Source organism: Styela clava, chromosome 11, assembly GCF_964204865.1.
Source record: "Styela clava chromosome 11, kaStyClav1.hap1.2, whole genome shotgun sequence".
NCBI classification, from domain to species: domain Eukaryota; kingdom Metazoa; phylum Chordata; class Ascidiacea; order Stolidobranchia; family Styelidae; genus Styela; species Styela clava.
Window position 1 is genome coordinate 15,371,164 of NC_135260.1, and position 19,535 is coordinate 15,390,698.

Below are 19,535 nucleotides of genomic sequence, written 5' to 3' on the forward strand. Positions count from 1 at the left end.
GTTTTGATCCAACCATGAAGACATACCACTCGAACAAATTTTAACCATACTAAACAAAATCATTTATGGTAGCGTTTTTTTTCAACTGTCTCTAACCAGCCTTATTGGACACGTGAGTGGACCTATGGATCGTTTCCATATTTACGTGTTCATATATTTGAGCATAGCTCTCTTGTTGGTATTCAATTTTTCGGCAATATTGTAACTTTCAGAAATATTGTATCATATTATATTCGTCAATATTTATTTGAAAAGTTTCTGATTGCAATGGATTGGACTGACTACGCAAATTAAACTTCCAAGATGCGTAATATAATAATTCACATTTTATGCGGAATATTCTGTATAACATTTTCCAAAGAGCAAGAAATATCAGGTAAGTAAAAGCTTATTGTGGAGACATTGTATATATATATACATACATTAGGATACAATTGGATGTGAAACTTAAATCGGAGATTTGAATATTCAGTAAACGCAGTATTTACTCATATTGTGGTTTGTAATAAGTTTTACACGAATTCGTAGGTAACTATGACTATGTTATATATTTATAGAAAGAAATAATTCTTCACGAAATGACTTTGTAGTAGTAAATTCAGCCCTACTTTTGCAAAAACGAAAAAAAACTTTCTATTCTCATACTGCTCAAAGTGCAAAATAATTGCGAACAAAAAATATTCTATTGTATGAATACGTATATTGTGTACGTACTGGATTAAGGTGGAATCGCATACTGTATTCGCTGATTGTTCGAAATACACAGAGCGTTCATATAGGCGTATTAATTGTAATGCAATCTTCTAATGAAAATAAAACAAATCTGTTTGGGGTATATTGGGAACTGATTCCATTACAAAATTGAAATTGTAACAGTATATGCTTCTGTATCAAATGTGCCGCCGGAATAAAACTTTCGTGATACCCTTTGCATGGGACATGTGAAGCGCATCGAGCTATCCTGAAATGGATGCAAGTACTCAACGTGTACACGTGCTAAAAAATGACATTCATCCATATAGATTGCGTTCAGCCTATGTAACTTGATAAATCCTGTCAAAAAGTGATTATAGTTACTGAACGAGTTTTCAGGTTGGGATGGACCGAGGTGACTTTTTTGCGACAAATAGTTTTATCATGTTATCTCACTCATTAAGAGGGAATTTACTAGAAAACACTCATTACGATAGATAATCAAACTTTATGACCGTTTGATGTGAAAGGTATATTATATATTTATTTATATTATATCGTGAAACGTAGGGTTTGGCTTTATTGCGAGTAATATTGATGTATGTCAATTTCACTTGTCACTTTTCAAGTTGTGAAATCGAAATTGCTTTTTAGGTAATAATAAAAGACTTGAAATTTAGTTAGTTAAGAGGCAAATAGAGACTTGCCACAGATAGTTTAGTTCGCGTGGTTCACATGAAACTTGATGTTCAAATGTGAATTGCCAGAATATTTGGGTAGAAAAATGTATTTGTAAAATTATTGTAACAATAAGGTAAAACCACATGTAATGAATGTAATCTATGATGCCTTGGACTATTGTTACGATTCATTATATTTATTATTAACGATTTGGTCAAACTTCAAGTGGAATATGTAATTATCTCGATAAAATTTTAATAAGTGCTATTAGTATTGGAAGTTTTGAAGTGACGATTCGGGAATTAGATGCTCATCAACGTTGCATTCATCAGTAAGAAAAATGGAAACGCCCAGGTTCTATTGATTCAGAAATGATAAATAGCTTTTTTAAATTAAATAAATCTAGTTTCAATAAATTATCCACTTGAAAAAAAAAGCGCGGGGTAAACAGGTACTTTTTATTATTGTGAATTTAAAAATATGTAACCAGAAATTCTGACGTGTCGACATTATATATTATTTCAAGTGTCAAGTATATTAGAAGTTGAGTGTCGCCTGTCACCACATCCTCCTAATATGATATATGGACAAAACGTTTTAGCGGTGCAAATGTCAAATATTAGCTAATAAGTTTGGGATTCAATCATTAAGACAGACCCCTCGAACACTTTTTTAACCAAACAAAACAAAAAAATTTATATTAGCGTTTTTTTTTTAATTCTCACTAACTAGCATTATTGGAATTTAACTTCCCAGCATCAGAAATATTGTATCATAGAATATTTTTTCAATATATATTTGAGAAGTCTTAAGAATGAATTCACAACTGATTTCAATGGATTGAACCGACTACGCAAATTAAACTTCCAAGATGCGTAATATAATAATTCTCATTTTATGCGGAATATTCTGTATAAAATTCTCCAAAGAGCAAGAAATATCAGGTACGTAAAAGCTTTTTGTGAAGACATTGTATACATACATTAGTATACAATTGGATGTGAAACATTAATCGGAGGTTTGAATATCCTGTAAACGCAATATTTACTCATATGGTGGGTTTTAAAAAGTTTATACGAATTCATAGTTAACTATGACTATAGTAATGTTGTATATATATTCTATACGAAATGACTGTCTAGTGGTAAAATCATCCCTACTTTTGTATAAATGGGAGAAAACGCAAAAATATTCTATTGGATAAATACGTATATTGCGTACGTACTGGGTCAAGATGGACACGTGTGCTATATTCGCTGATTGTTTAAAATACACTTGTAAAAAAATAGCCGAGGCGTTATATAGTTTGTTGTCTTCTGAAGGCTTTTTAAATGAAAAGAAAAAACTTAAATAAACACTGATCAAAATAAAACAAAATTTGTTTAGGATATATTGAGAACTGATTCCATAACAAAATTGAAATTGTAACGATAAATGCTTCTGTATCAAATGTGCCACGGGTATAAAATTTTCATGGAATACTCTTTGTGATATCCTTTGCATTTGGCATGGGGGCGTATCAAACTATCCTGCAAATGATGAACGTGTACACGCGCTCAAACATGATAACCATCCGTATAGCCTGAGTTCAGCGTATGTCACTCGATAAATCCTGTCAAAAAGTGATTATAGTCAATGTTTTCTAATTATCTTGGAATGGACCGAATTCACTTTTTCGCAATAAATAATGCTATCATATTCATTTTTTCATTGGAATTTTGGCTATATATATCTAGAAAACCCGAAATTTTAGTTCTACTACGAGTTTGGGGACTGTCTGTGTTAGCCAAATGAATATCCTTCTGTCCACAGGGTTCAGTCTCTTTACACAACTTGATGTAAAATAGGCGAACAAAATTAGTTATCTCCATATTGGTACTCATACTTCTGGAGCGTCAAACAATCAAATAAAGTCTGTTTGATCTACCGTTAATTCAATTCATTTCACTTCATTTAAAGGTGAAAGGGAAATTGACGAGAAAACACTTTTTTTACAATAAATACATAAAAACTATATATTATATCGTAAACCATTTGGTTTGGCTTTATGGCGAATAAATTTGATAGATGTGAATTTGACTTGTCAGTTTTCAAGTTGTGAAATCGAAATTGCTTTTTAAGTAATAATAAAAGAAATTTTGTTGGTGAAGGTCATCTTTGACAACGTAACATTTGTAGGTTTATATTTTCAGTTCTACTTATATTTTAAACACTGTTTATCTCAAATAAGCGAGATCTAGGGACGTTGGTGAGCGTACTAAACTTCCTATTAATGATGTATAATTTGAAAAACTAGTTCTAAAATTTTGTTTTTTTGTGTAATGATTCGACTGATTTATAAATTTCAATGCATTCTATAATGCACTATGGTGAACTCAATGACGTCGAGCCAATATAAGATACAAATATGTTCTAAATTAGAATTTCTAATCTTTAAAAAATTTTACTCGTACACATATTGCGACATGATATATTAGGATAGTCATTTTGCCAGTCATTTTGAGCACGCAAATTCATAATTAGGGATTTTTGGAAACCACCTAGAAGGCTTTATATTATTCCTTATATTATTGGAGTTAATATGTAACAGAATATTTCAATATCACGAGATATCGGAATACATCGAAATATGCGCAGTTAGAGGTATTACAATGACTAACAATATTTGATCATCTTTTAAATCCACAGTTTATGTATTTGTACAAGTATATATATTCCTCGTTATGTACAGGTCTGGTATCAAACGATAACAAATGTAAAACGACAATGATGACGAGCACGGGTATACGCAAAACTCAAATGCCCGCATGTGATTTGAATTACAACTTCCATTCTCTACCATAACATTTCCGATAATATTATAATATGTTATAATATAACCAAACTCTGCCTTTTAGAAGATTTCGTGATTTGTCATATTCTTCAAGTTAATAGGAAAAGATATACATATTTATCCCGAGGGAGAGGAAAGCCGATGAGAAGGCCTAATCATATGGCGAACCACGGTCTCTCGACCGGTAACTAACTAGTCCATGTCGGGTATGGGATTAGATAGCCAATTAACTGTTTTCAGATGCATGGACTTGATGGTGGAGGAAGCCGCAACCCACCAGCGGATACGTGAACAATCCTTCGGCGACGAGGATTCCAGCAACTCTCTCGCACATAATTAACCCCGCGAACCCAGAGGTGCGGTGGCGAGCGTATTCCTAACGCTTAGCACGATGCGCCACATCGCATAGACGTGACGTTCGCCACTCTCCATTTAACATTGTTGACTTGTGGACTCGAACTACCTGCCCGCACGCTTATAAATATGTGAATAGTCAAGGCAACGACCTCTTGAATGCTGTAATTAAACATATATCCCGTTGGAATATTTAGACATTTGATTGTCAAAGCCCTAAAACATATATGACTAATTGATAACAAATATTTCGACAGTAGAGATAACGTGGTTGTTTATTTTTGGTTAAATTCGTCATTTTATTTGTGAAATGCATTCACTGGGAATGACGCAAAATTTCAGAATTAGAAATTAAGTGTTCACATTCAGTGTTGGCATTCAATGGTATATAAACATGTTCTCTTTTGTATCGTACTTACTAAGTTTTCAGAAAATGTAAGTTTCGTCACTACGTAAGCTACATTATCATGTCATGCTTTGAATAAATCTAAGTACATAACTTTCGAAACTAACACCAGAACGAATTTGCTGATTGTCTTGACATTCATCATGACAGGTTTTCGCGAATCCGTGCGATCACCCCGTAATCCCAAAACCGCTCATGTCCCCTATTTGAAGTTGACGATAAGCCTGATTACATGTCCCACAAAACCGGTCCAGTGAGACAGTTCGATTCGTAAAAACCGAAGTGATCTCACAGACCACTTAGCGCCCTCGATTACATGTACACAACCAACGTTGTGAGAACAACTATGAATCTGCTTGATTGGGGCAAATACGTCATCACGATTCGCAAACGCACTACATGTATTTTATCTTCAATAATATCAGAAATTCAGTAGACTACTGAAATCAGATGTAATTTCCGATTGAAGCTCCGCATAGTTGTTTGCAGTGAATGATGGGTTTTTCCCTGTTAAACTTATTACTTATCAGTTTTAATCGGTAAGTATGTTGATATGTATTTGTCTGTCTGTCTGCTAAATGCACGCGATAACTCACGAAAGCGAGATTGCATCTGCTCCAGATTTTGCATGTGCATTCATCATATCTGGGACCAGAAGCCTATCGATTTTTGGCGAATTATGTCGTATAATTAGCGAGTTATTAATTAATTAGTGATTGGGTACAAGGTGTCACTATGGAGTAAGAGCGCTGTTTTGGGATCCCCTAACTTTCGATCGATAAGTCTTCGGTCTCTGACCAATATTCTCGTTTGGCCTTTGCCCCTAATCTAAAAAAGAATTATGACACAAAATGTACTTGAATAAACTTCAGTCTAATCGTCTCGCTGACCATGCTGATAGTTATCAAACGGGGCCGACTTATCAAACTAGCGGCGTGTATCCTTCGCTCTAACCTAATAGCGACACCGCGTGTCCCATCACTAACCAATTAATACCTCGCTAATTATACGACATAATTCATTCAAAATCAATAGGCCTTTGGTTCGAGATATGATGAATGCACATGCAAAATTTGGATCAGATTCAACCTCGCTTTCGTGAGATATCGCGTAACATACGAAAGTGTCTAACAGACAGACAAACAAACAGACAAATACCTACAAACATACTTACCGATCAAGATCGACAAGTAATAATATCTACACTTCCTTTGTATTTCACGCCAGGCGTGTCCAACTCGAAGGAGGCTTCCGGGGGCCACATTGTATGTTGAGTATTGTGCCAAGCGCCGCATGCAATTTTCGATCTATTTTCATAATTCATACTTATAGCAGGCCTGCACAACTCAAATTACCACGAGGGCCACAAGCATAAATCTTAAGTCTCGGCGGGCCGCAAACTTTGCCACATACCTATTTCACAAGATGAACTACAAATCAAAATAATTTTGTAAAACACTTAAATTAAATTAACACTTTCATTACTGGGGAGCTTAAAAATATGAAGAATCTTATTTTCTTGAGTAAAAACAAGGTACAGTATTTTTGCATATGAGATGGCAAATATGTATTTAGTGGTTCATCTACCTTGAAAACCCACCCTTCATTTTCAATACTTCTTTTGTATTAGAATTAGGTATTGTGTGTTGCAGTATAAACTGACTGCAGGAAAATATTTTACTCGGGTTCAGTTTTGTAAAATCGTCCCAAATATATGTATGACAATTTATTTAGTCATATGTATCATTATTGGATATTTCCATTGCATGTTAGATTAGACAAACAATCCGTTTAGTAGCAATAGATTCTCCTGTGTTGTACTTTTTGACTGTTAAATTACATTTTTCTACAAAATCTGTCCCAATTTATTTGAAATTTTACAGTAAATAGCATTATCTTTTGTGCGAGAATTTCTGCACCATTCATAAAAAAAGGAATTGTTTTTTAAGTTCGAAATTCGAATCAAAAAAGAAACTTCAGTTTTATAAACTGTTAGTAAAAAATAATGGGGTTAATAATAGGTTGCTAATATGCACTAATGGGTGTGAGATTGTATGCCGATATTGTTTTAAGCGTGATCCAGTCTGAATACTGAGATAACTAAATCAGGGTTTCCCAAACTGGGAAGCGAGGGATCGAGCGACAAATTTTAGGGGTCACGAAGGGCTCACCAATTTCACACAAAGTTCGATATTCATTGAAACTAGTGCAAAACATAAATCTCACGATTTTGAAATATGATCGGAGTAGCGGCGGGCTTGCATAACAATGCCGGCTTTGATTGTTAGACACAAGAAGAGGCGTGTTTCCAAATCACCCGCGGGCCGCACAGGAGTATCTAGCGGGCCGCATGCGGCCCGCGGGCCGTATGTTGTGCAGGCCTGACTTATAGCATAAGTTCGTTGAATGTAGTTTGCGACATATAGCACGACGTAATTTTTAGGTCGGACGAAGTGTTATTTTTTTAATATTAATAAATGACATTTATATGCCAATTTTTAACAAATTTTATGAGTTGCGTTAATTAAAAACATTTTGAAAAATGTACTACTTTTAATTAAAAACCCCATAATAACAAAATTTGACAATTATTGATTGGCGATTGAGGGCCGCATTAGAGAGCAAGAATTGTTAAGATTGTGATGGTGGAATGTGATTTACGTAAAAACACGTCATCACGTGCAGAAGTGACATTATGCTAATAAAATGTTACATTAAATTAATTATATGTCGTCAAAGACGTTTCGTACCATGCACCGATCATCGAACAAGTGCAAGTGAAAATATGCAAAATAGATAATATAGTTAGCCTTTATTACTTTGTAAATATAGGTATAGGCGCCAATTACGTTCTTTATTGCTATTCACATACATAAAACACTTTAAGTTGTGTTTCACGAAAAATGATATTCGTGAATAGTTTGAGATGAAGATGCAACCCACCCTAGTGTTGACCATCAATAGGAGCCAGATATAAATCATAAAATAGATTTTTATATGAGTATAGGATACAACTTGAGATATTTTAAATTTAAGGCAGTTATTTGGCTGATCGTTGCTACATGCTAGTCAACAAAATAACTGAGTCGTGAATAGTATATTTATATTATGCAAAAATACAGTGAGAAGCAATAATTGACATAAAGCAATTTCCGTAACCGGGAATAGCTTCATATAATGATTTCCTTGGGGTGTATTCAATATCAATAACGAAACATTCCGAAACATACTCTAATTATCAAGATTGCTAACCATTTGATTTTTGTCAATACAGAATAACTAGATAGCAATCGGAGATCGCCGACTTATCGATCTTCAGCATGTTCAATATTCTACTCGACAATTTTGACGGAGTACGATTTCACATGAGCTATTTTGGCAAATTGTGTTTTATTGGTTGGCCTCATTCTGAATAATTTATCCTGCTGAAACACACAGCAGTATTTCGCCAAAAATAATAATTTATGTGGTTAGATAATAATTGGTTGTTATAAACACTGCGTCATGATCCGAATATTACGTGTCAACAATATCAACAACAATGCTGTCATTCGTACAATTTATATTAAAATACATGTGATCAAGCAGAGTCTCATAATGTGTGGTTGCGCGAGAAACCAGTGATATCGTGTCACCATTACGAGTGCTCACAAGCCACTATGACAGAGAACATTCCGAAACAGCACTACCCCCTTCTTTGTCGTTAAAAGATGTGATACAATCACTGTCTTTCCAAGTTTGTTCTGCCTTACTTTTTGCCTTTCTCTCCCTCTTTTTAACTTCTAAACCTTTTTCTTCATTTTTGTTATCTCGGTATATCAAAATATGTAGGAAACAATAGCCAACTCCCCACGCCGTTGTCGAAATACTACTCGAGGAAATACTTTCAGGAAGAATGCTGCAAATCCGAATTGAATTGTTCGATTAGTTTCCAGTCAATAGCCTATTTGCCACCGAAAATGGCGAACGTCGACTATCCTATATTTTGTGTCAAATATACAAAGATAGTATACGAAGGATGATTCCGATTGAATCCGAATTGGCTTAATGCAACGATTCCAGAACAGTCATGTGGCAAGGGACAATACACCGGTCATCACCACAAAGTCGAAGCGGCGAGTAACCAAAATACCTAAACGCTCAACATCGCAGAAAGGGCGGTGTTACGCACACAACCGTTCGCAGCGACGAAAAAGATCGATAAGTAATCATGTACGTTTTAATTTTATCAATCAAAAATTTTGTGTAAAGTGAGCTCATGCAAACAGAAATACTTATGTCGTAATTTTAACATCGCTCTACTACTGCGACGTTATCGGCATTGAAGCTTAAAATATGCATGTACATTACCGGTGTTAGAATGAGGTATGGTCAAATTCCGCGGCGGTGTGGCTCAACGGGCTAAGCGTTAGGATCGCGCTCGCCATCGCACCTCTAATTACTCTGCGTGGGTTCGCAGTTTGGAATCCCATGCAGGGATGGTTATGTGCGAGCGGATTGCTGGACTCCTCGCCGTCGTTGGGTTACGGCTTCCTCCACCACCAAGTCCATGCTTCCGAAAAACAAACAATACAGTAAAACTAATCCCATACCCGACTTGGAATGCTAACCGGACGAGAGGCCGTGGTTCGCCATATGGATAAGCCGTCTTATCGGCTTTCCTCTCCCCCGGGATAAATATGTAAATCCTATCCGAAAACTTTTATTATGCAAACTACAGTTCATCAATTAAGGTTGTACCGCACCCAGTTTATAGCTATAAATCTTTGACATATTATAAGCTATGCAATTACGCCGCACCGACATTTTACAAGTTCCGGTATTTCAAATTTGTGTTCAAGAGTTATCGGTACACAATTGATGTGTGCTCAGAAAAGGTTCAAATTGAACCTTGCTATGGTGTGGCTAGAAACATGACGACAAGCTCTAAATCTACCCTCTATGATTTATGAATCACGACGGGCAACGGCGACTTACTCAAACACGAACACGCGGACGGGATGGCGTATGGTTGTGTAAGGGCGGGGTGTATGATGAAGGTGCGCTGTGTTTGATTAGTTTGTAAAGAATATAAAACATTGCAAAAGCGACCCTGCACGTAAGCGTGCGGTTTTCGCTTTTAAGATTAGACCCCTGGCTCGGAATCTTTAAAACGAAACATGTAGATGGGACTTGATCCAAATAGAAGTGGTATTTTTGCATCACAAATAAATTAACGAATCGACCAGATGTCTACAATTGTCTTCAAATATTTTTATATTTGCTTTTGCAGAATTCGGGACCAACACAACGTCAGTTGTTCTACAATGGCAGCAATCACTGAAGGTAATATTTCCTTATTTTGTGAGACTGCAGTCTGATTTTTCTGAAACATAGTTTTTCAAAACAAGAGAGTAGAGGAGGGTATATGTAATGAAACGTCTGAAAATGGGTTCAGAAATAAATATTTGCATTTATATAGAAATTGTTTCGAAATAGCAGAATTGTTGCAACAATGTATAAATATATTTTACATGGTCAGATTGTGTTCAAAATCTTTTTCGTTTCGAAGTCTGCAGACTTGATTTAAGTCCATTGTTCAATGTTAAGAATTTTTTCAAAGAAATTGTTAACTAAAGGAGATTTTTCAACACACAAAACACAAATAAATATTTGCTCATCATCTCACATACAAGGACAACTTTCTTCTCTTTTTAAATTACAGTTTACAGATTAACCAGTTGGTAAAATAGTTTGCTCCAGTTTTTGAACTCTTAAACATAAAGCTTACCTATATTGAAAAAGTTAACCCTTTCATTACCACCCAGTACGAGTATACTTATGTTTTTAGAACGATACAAGCAATGGAAGTAACAGTGTGTTTAATCATAATCATACTGGTAAGTAACATTCTACGGTATATTACAAAAAAGTATAAAATAAATGGATATTTGACGCTTTGGTTCTTCAAAAGTTATCCTGTATGATATGTGTACTAATCAATAACTGAATGAAACAGTTAGTTTTAAAAAGTTTCAAAAATTCAAAATTCCGTTTTTATAAATCCTGGCAGAAGGTGTGAAGATAATTTGAGGTGATTTAACATTATTGTGCAGGCGTAATACTTTCATAAACGCTTGAATGTACAAACGACCAGCCTGGTGAATGTAGATAAAACATTAGGATTTACGATCAAAATTCAATCAGTTCTAGTTATTGTTGGTATATTCAGGTTCGTTACTTAACTACCGGAAATAAAGCGAATAAACATTTATAAATAAGGAAATCATATCATGGTTAATTCACTAATATATATTAACATTTCAGACACATTATATTAAATTGAGTATTCATGAAATACTTTACTTTAATAAGTTTAAAAACAAGTTTTTTTAATGGCTATACATTATTATTTGGCGCTTGTGTTGAGTAATGAATTACTCATGTTCTAGGGATATCATCTTACTGGCTTGCTATGATGGCGGACGAGGAAGGATCTGGCATTGAAGTTACTACAAGTATGTGAAGTATTATTACTTATTGATTTTAATCGGTAAGTATGTTGATAAGTATTTGTCTGTCTGTCTGTCCGCTGTTAGATGCACGCGATATCTCATGAAGGCGTGGTTGAATCTGCTCCAAATTTGCATGTGCATTTATTATATCTCGGACCAGTAGCCTATTGATTTTGGATGAATTATGTCGTATAATTAGCGAGTTATTAATTAATTAGTGACGAAGAGATCTGGGTTTTTACAAAGCGAGAGATTTTCGAGACGCGCTGAATGTGTGGGTGCGTGACACATTTATTTGACACAAAATATATGATTGGAAAATAGGCTATTGGCTGGAAACTAATCGAAACAATCCAGTTCGGATTTGCAGAATTCTTCATAAAAGTATTTCCTCGAGTAGTATTTCGACAACGAAATGGGGAGTTGGCTATTGTTTCCTACATTTTTGATATTGGCTGATACCTATTCAAAACAATCCAGTTCGGGTTTGCAGAATTTTTCGAATCGAAACCGCAGTTTCTGTTTTGGGGGATCCCCTAACTTTCGATCGATAAGTCTTCGGTCTCTGACTGATATTCTCGTTTTGTTCTTGATATAACTACGTCATAATTAGACATAGTTCACAATTATTGCAGTAATTTCCATTTCAGTTTGCCTCTCTATTTTGTGTTGGTGTGCTTTTTTATTTTCCACTCCTTTAACTGCTTAACTGTTTTTACAATACAAATTTCAGTTTTTGAAACAACTGCAGCTGAAATCACCACTGCTCCTGAGTATACAACACAGGCTACGGGTAAGTTACCATTCCATGTTGTCTTGGTGTTTATTTTTTTTGTACTGTGGTAATTTTTGAACATCACATTGTCGTGTTACATTACGCAACACGTGGTTTGTCATACGCAGTTAAAAGAGAATTTTGTGGAACCCAATTGTGAAATATGTGTTTATGCCCCTATTAAACTCGTATATTGTCCCTACGATGTACTTTGTACAGCGACATTACAAATATATTCTATATGTATTGAAGCAGGCACAATATTATCCACATGTATATCGGAGATTCTCGTAATAATCAAATTGGTATTATAAATATATTAAATTTATATAAGTTTTTATATATTCGCAGAAGAAATGTCAACTTCAGTTCCAATCAACGATCTATTTACAGGTATGTACCATTTGCCAACCGGATCAAACTGCCCACTGCTAAATCAGAGCAATAAAAAGCACAACATTACATGCATTATATACAAATAAGCGTTTTCAACATAGCTGGACCAACGTACTTAGTGAGTCGTACTCTAAATTTGCAACATTTCTTTCACAAACACCTCAAATGTACTGAGCAGTTAATAAAAGTTACTTTTAATTTATCGCAAGATATAAATAATTTGTGTACTTTTCCAAGAGCCTTATATACTTCATTGTGGACACAAAATAAAAAAAAATTTTATACTGCAGAAATATATACATATTTGTACTATAAATATAGAGTATGCTGAAACAGTTACACTTTTACACGTTTACACAGTTACACGTTTATATTGTCAGCACGAAGAAGTAATTAAGCATAGAATACCTTCTCGACTGTGTTAACGAATTGCAGTTGTTCCACTTGATCAATGTCAAGTTTAACACTTTAATCAAACTTTTACGTTAATTTTAGATGAAGACACGACATTTCAAGAAACTACTGGTAAGCTCTACGTAATTTCTCAGTGTAGTACAAGAAAATATCTTGTAACAACCAACTTATACACAATATTCTCTTAGCCATTTGTCAGCCAGTCGGTATGAACAATGATGGCGTATACTTTATTGTACATGTAAGCTGATAAATTTGACCGACGAGTTGTTATATCGGCCTTGATGAATCCTGCTTCATCTAAAAGCAATGGCGATTTAGACTTAAGTATTGCATTTAATTGGATATAGACCAAGACTGACATATGGGAAAGAAATTTTGTGTTGATTTCATGCCCAAGATCTGTCAGTTCAGAAAATGCATATTCAGGTACTCAGAACCTGCTATATTTTTTAGGAATTGCAGTAACGGTTGAAAGTACCACAGACTCTGACACAGCGACGACAATAGTTTCAGGTACATTGTTGTGCAATATTGTTATATTTAAACAAGCGGGTCAGACGTTGGTATTGAGGTTGTTACATAAGCTTCTCATAAAGATGTTTGAATTAGTTTGTGGTTCATGCTGATAACAGCACTTAAATCGTGAATGTACACACAAAATTAGCTTTGAGATAACCTTAATTAACGATTAAACTATTATATTCAGGTTTCTTTATAATTTTTAATTAACTTAATATTTTCATTAGAATTATATTTATTTAAATTTCATTTGCTATTAGTTGTATTAGTCGATTTTATCAGTTTATCATTTTCTAATTTTCAGACGAAGACACGACAATTCAAGACACCACTGGTGAGTATCATACGCGAATCAATATACATTGTGAAATATGAAAATAAATAATAAGTGAAATTTTGGACATCTCAAATATTATGCAATAATACTTCCAATGAAAATTCTATGATAATAGTATTATTTATATGTTTTTATTTCATTTTTCCAGAACATGCTACCACTGAAGAAAAAACTACAACAACATACGTTACCAGCACTGTGCCAGGTAAAAAAAACATAAACTAACTCCAAATAAACATTTTACATTTGGTATTAAAAGTACAAAAAAAACGAGGAACAAAATATTTTATGTTTGAAACTCGACGCTCTGACGGTATTTTTCTAGATTTCGAATCCAATTCTGATTATTCATTAAGGTTATTTATCCAATTAATTCTTTATTTTAATTTTTATAAAGAAGTATTTTCCAGTCTTTTGATTTGGAAACTACACGACATTGTGCATTTTAACTTGGTCTAAATTTTATTGAAAAATGCATTTCAATATTTAGTACCTCAGACCGAGCAGACAACAACTGATTTTTCAACAACTCAACCAGCAGGTAGGCTATTTAAAGTTAACATCAGTCACGATAAGTTTTTATATAAATATCATTGCGACCATAAATCATGGCTAAATTGTTTCTAACTAACTTGCTTTTCTATAATTTATCATAATTAACTAGCTTTTTAAGAATGTTAACTGAGCATATCTATGTTTGCGTCCCAATCTTCTTACCAGGTCTCATGTGTCTGTCTCATTTTAAAACCCAACCTTGAATACAAATGCATCTCATTTCCTTTAAAAACAAAGCGATGTACAAATCACAAATATACGGAGTGTCCACTTTACATATTTGTACTATAAATATAGAGTATGCTGAAACAGTTACACTTTTACACGTTTACACAGTTACACGTTTATATTGTCAGCACGAAGAAGTAATTAAGCATAGAATACCTTCTCGACTGTGTTAACGAATTGCAGTTGTTCCACTTGATCAATGTCAAGTTTAACACTTTAATCAAACTTTTACGTTAATTTTAGATGAAGACACGACATTTCAAGAAACTACTGGTAAGCTCTACGTAATTTCTCAGTGTAGTACAAGAAAATATCTTGTAACAACCAACTTATACACAATATTCTCTTAGCCATTTGTCAGCCAGTCGGTATGAACAATGATGGCGTATACTTTATTGTACATGTAAGCTGATAAATTTGACCGACGAGTTGTTATATCGGCCTTGATGAATCCTGCTTCATCTAAAAGCAATGGCGATTTAGACTTAAGTATTGCATTTAATTGGATATAGACCAAGACTGACATATGGGAAAGAATTTTTGTGTTGATTTCATGCCCAAGATCTGTCAGTTCAGAAAATGCATATTCAGGTACTCAGAACCTGCTATATTTTTTAGGAATTGCAGTAACGGTTGAAAGTACCACAGACTCTGACACAGCGACGACAATAGTTTCAGGTACATTGTTGTGCAATATTGTTATATTTAAACAAGCGGGTCAGACGTTGTTATTGAGGTTGTTACATAAGCTTCTCATAAAGATGTTTGAATTAGTTTGTGGTTCATGCTGATAACAGCACTTAAATCGTGAATGTACACACAAAATTAGCTTTGAGATAACCTTAATTAACGATTAAACTATTATATTCAGGTTTCTTTATAATTTTTAATTAACTTAATATTTTCATTAGAATTATATTTATTTAAATTTCATTTGCTATTAGTTGCATTAGTCGATTTTATCAGTTTATCATTTTCTAATTTTCAGACGAAGACACGACAATTCAAGACACCACTGGTGAGTATCATACGCGAATCAATATACATTGTGAAATATGAAAATAAATAATAAGTGAAATTTTGGACATCTCAAATATTATGCAATAATACTTCCAATGAAAATTCTATGATAATAGTATTATTTATATGTTTTTATTTCATTTTTCCAGAACATGCTACCACTGAAGAAAAAACTACAACAACATACGTTACCAGCACTGTGCCAGGTAAAAAAAACATAAACTAACTCCAAATAAACATTTTACATTTGGTATTAAAAGTACAAAAAAAACGAGGAACAAAATATTTTATGTTTGAAACTCGACGCTCTGACGGTATTTTTCTAGATTTCGAATCCAATTCTGATTATTCATTAAGGTTATTTATCCAATTAATTCTTTATTTTAATTTTTATAAAGAAGTATTTTCCAGTCTTTTGATTTGGAAACTACACGACATTGTGCATTTTAACTTGGTCTAAATTTTATTGAAAAATGCATTTCAATATTTAGTACCTCAGACCGAGCAGACAACAACTGATTTTTCAACAACTCAACCAGCAGGTAGGCTATTTAAAGTTAACATCAGTCACGATAAGTTTTTATATAAATATCATTGCGACCATAAATCATGGCTAAATTGTTTCTAACTAACTTGCTTTTCTATAATTTATCATAATTAACTAGCTTTTTAAGAATGTTAACTGAGCATATCTATGTTTGCGTCCCAATCTTCTTACCAGGTCTCATGTGTCTGTCTCATTTTAAAACCCAACCTTGAATACAAATGCATCTCATTTCCTTTAAAAACAAAGCGATGTACAAATCACAAATATACGGAGTGTCCACTTTGTAAGGAAGAGAAAAAATCATTGCTATTCATCTTTCCTATGTATCCTGACAATTTATTACATCTTTGTGATTTTGTGGGTAGGAGACATGGAACTGAGATCTCTAACCTCAAAAGCCAATAAAGTAAGGTTAACAAGCTTTTAGGCATTAAATTTAACAAATATATTGATGTTAAATACCTTTGATTTCCTGTGCATTATGCGAAGCGAAGCTGAAAGATATTTTGAAAGTGACGCAGAGATTGAACTGCAAAATTCCCAATAACGTTGTTTACTTTAGACTTAGAGAATAACCTATGGTTTGCGTTGAAACTCTGCAAGTAAATTCAATGATATTAATTGTATTTAAATGGTTTTGATTTCGTTTCCCCAGAACAAGCAACCACTGCAGAAGAAACTACAACGGCATACGTTACCAGCACCGTGACAGGTAAAAAAAAACATTTGAAATCAAACTCCAAATAAATATTTTACATTTGGTATCATAAAGACAAAAAAAAAAAAAAGATTTTTTATTTATTTCATTTTTTCAGGAAAAGTGACCACTGGAGAAGAAACTACAAAGGCATATGTAACCACCACCGTGCCAGGTGAAAAAACATTCAAAATCAAACTCCAAATAAATATTTTACATTTGGTATCATAAATACAAAAAACAAAAAACAACAAAAAAGATTTTCATTTTATTCCTTCTTTCGGGACATTCAAAATGTAACTCAAATAAGTATTATACATTTGGTATCATAAATATAAAAAAAGAAAAACAACAAAAAGGATTTTTTATTTATTTCATTATTTCAGGACAAGTGACCACTGGAGAAGAAACTACGACGGCATATGTTACTACCACCGTGCCAGGTAAAAAAACATTCAAAATTGAATTCCAAATAACTATTTTGCAATTGGTATCATAAAAACGAAAAACAACAAAAAAGATTTTCGTTTATTTCCTTCTTTCGGGACATTCAAAATGTAATTCCAAATAAGTATTATACATTTGGTATCATAAATATAAAAAAAAGAAAAACAACAAAGAAGATTTTTCAATTATTTCTTTTTTCATGACAAGTAACCACTGGAGAAGCAACTACGAAGGCATACGTTACCAGCACCGTGCCAGGTAAAAAAACAAACATTCAAAATTTAACTTCAAATAAATATTTTACATTTGGTATCATAAATACTGAAAACGAAAAACAACAAAAGAGATTTTCATTCATTTCGTTTTTTTAGGAGAAGTATCCACAGAAGAAGAAACTACAATGGCATACGATGCCACCTCCGTGCCAACAGGTAGGCTACGTAACGTTAACATCAGCTGACGACAAATTTCCATACAAATATCATTGCGACCATTAATCATGACAAAATGGTTTATAACTGGTATTATACCAATATGATCAGAAATATGAACGAAAAACAACGACAAAAAAGATTTTCATTTATTTCATTCTTTCGGGACATTCAAAATGTAATTTCAAATAAATATTATACATTTTGTATCATAAACACAAAAAAAAGAAAAACAACAAAAAAGACTTTTTATTTATTTCATTTTTTCAGGACAAGTAACCACTGGAGAAGAAACTACGAAGGCATATGTAACCCCCACCGTGTCAGGTAAAAAAATATTCAAAATCAAACTCCAAAGAAATATTTTACATTTGGTATCATAAATACAAAAAACGAAAAACAACAAAAAAGAATTTCATTTATTTCATTCTTTCGGGACATTCAAAATGTAATTTCAAAAAAATATTATACATTTGGTATCATAAATAAAAAAAATAATAAAAACAACAGAAAAGATTGTTTATTTATTTCATTTTTTCAGGACAAGTAACCACTGGAGAAGAAACTACGAAGGCATATGTTACAACTACCGTGCCTGGTAAAAAAACATTCAAAATTGAATTCCAAATTACTATTTTGCAGTTGGTATCATAAATACAAAAAAAAAATGAAAAACAACAAAAGAGATTTTCATTCATTTCGTTTTTTTAGGAGAAGTAACCACAGAAGAAGAAACTACAATGGCATACGTTGCCACCTCCGTGCCAACAGGTAGGCTACGTAAAGTTAACATCAGCTGACGACAAATTTCCATACAAATATCATTGCGACCATTAATCATGACAAAATGGTTTATAACTGGTATTATAACAATATGATCAGAAATATGAACGAAAAACAACGAAAAAGATTTTAATGTATTTCATTCTTTCGGGACATTCAAAATGTAACTACAAATAAATATTATACATTTGGTATCATAAATACAAAAAAAGAAAAACAACAAAAAATATTTTTCATTTATTTCATTTTTTCAGGACAAGTAACCACTGGAGAAGAAACTACCAAGACATATGTAACCACCACCGTGACAGGTAAAAAAAACATTCAAAATCAAACTCCAAATAAATAATTTACATTTGGTATTATAAATACAAAAAACGAAAAACAACAAAAAAGATTTATTAATTATTTCATTTTTCAGGACAAGTAACCACTGGAGATGAAACTACAAAAGCATATGTTACTACCACCGTGCCAGGTAAAAAAACATTCGAAATCAAACTCCAAATAAATATTTTACATTTGGTATCATAAATACAAAAAAACGAAAAACAACAAAAACGCTTTCATTTATTTCATTCTTTCGGGACATTCAAAATGTAAGTCCAAATAAATATTATACATTTGGTATCATAAATACAAAAAAAAAAAAAAAAAAAAAAGATTTATTAAATATTTCATTTTTCAGGACAACTAACCACCGGAGAAGAAACTACAAAGGCATATGTTACTACCACTGTGCCAGGTGAAAAAAAACATTCAAAATTGATTTCCAAATAATGGTACTCCTGAAGTATGCGCACCAAGATGTCGCACAACCTGAACCCTAACCTTGTACATCTTGGTACGCATACTTCAGAAGGTCCCAAATAAGTATTTTGTATCTGGTATCATAAATACAAGAAACGGGAAGCAACAAAAA

The 19,535-nt window shown here is 33.2% G+C and overlaps 1 protein-coding gene across 1 annotated transcript in view; it reads left to right on the plus strand.

Annotated features, from left to right (window-relative positions):
* Positions 1 to 213: 213 nt before the first annotated feature.
* LOC120347894 (uncharacterized) overlaps positions 214 to 19,535 on the plus strand; it is a 39,967-nt gene continuing 20,645 nt past the window's right edge. The window contains exons 1-23 of the mRNA XM_078118051.1: positions 214 to 376; positions 10,240 to 10,292; positions 10,798 to 10,846; positions 11,399 to 11,464; positions 12,195 to 12,254; positions 12,588 to 12,629; positions 13,128 to 13,157; positions 13,503 to 13,562; positions 13,873 to 13,902; positions 14,054 to 14,110; positions 14,396 to 14,446; positions 14,932 to 14,961; positions 15,307 to 15,366; positions 15,677 to 15,706; positions 15,858 to 15,914; positions 16,200 to 16,250; positions 16,911 to 16,967; positions 17,071 to 17,127; positions 17,339 to 17,395; positions 17,771 to 17,830; positions 18,101 to 18,157; positions 18,372 to 18,428; positions 18,542 to 18,601. Coding sequence (XP_077974177.1) covers positions 304 to 376; positions 10,240 to 10,292; positions 10,798 to 10,846; positions 11,399 to 11,464; positions 12,195 to 12,254; positions 12,588 to 12,629; positions 13,128 to 13,157; positions 13,503 to 13,562; positions 13,873 to 13,902; positions 14,054 to 14,110; positions 14,396 to 14,446; positions 14,932 to 14,961; positions 15,307 to 15,366; positions 15,677 to 15,706; positions 15,858 to 15,914; positions 16,200 to 16,250; positions 16,911 to 16,967; positions 17,071 to 17,127; positions 17,339 to 17,395; positions 17,771 to 17,830; positions 18,101 to 18,157; positions 18,372 to 18,428; positions 18,542 to 18,601 — 1,204 coding nt within the window. The 5' untranslated portion in view covers positions 214 to 303. The remainder of the gene's footprint in view (positions 377 to 10,239; positions 10,293 to 10,797; positions 10,847 to 11,398; positions 11,465 to 12,194; positions 12,255 to 12,587; positions 12,630 to 13,127; positions 13,158 to 13,502; positions 13,563 to 13,872; positions 13,903 to 14,053; positions 14,111 to 14,395; positions 14,447 to 14,931; positions 14,962 to 15,306; positions 15,367 to 15,676; positions 15,707 to 15,857; positions 15,915 to 16,199; positions 16,251 to 16,910; positions 16,968 to 17,070; positions 17,128 to 17,338; positions 17,396 to 17,770; positions 17,831 to 18,100; positions 18,158 to 18,371; positions 18,429 to 18,541; positions 18,602 to 19,535) is intronic.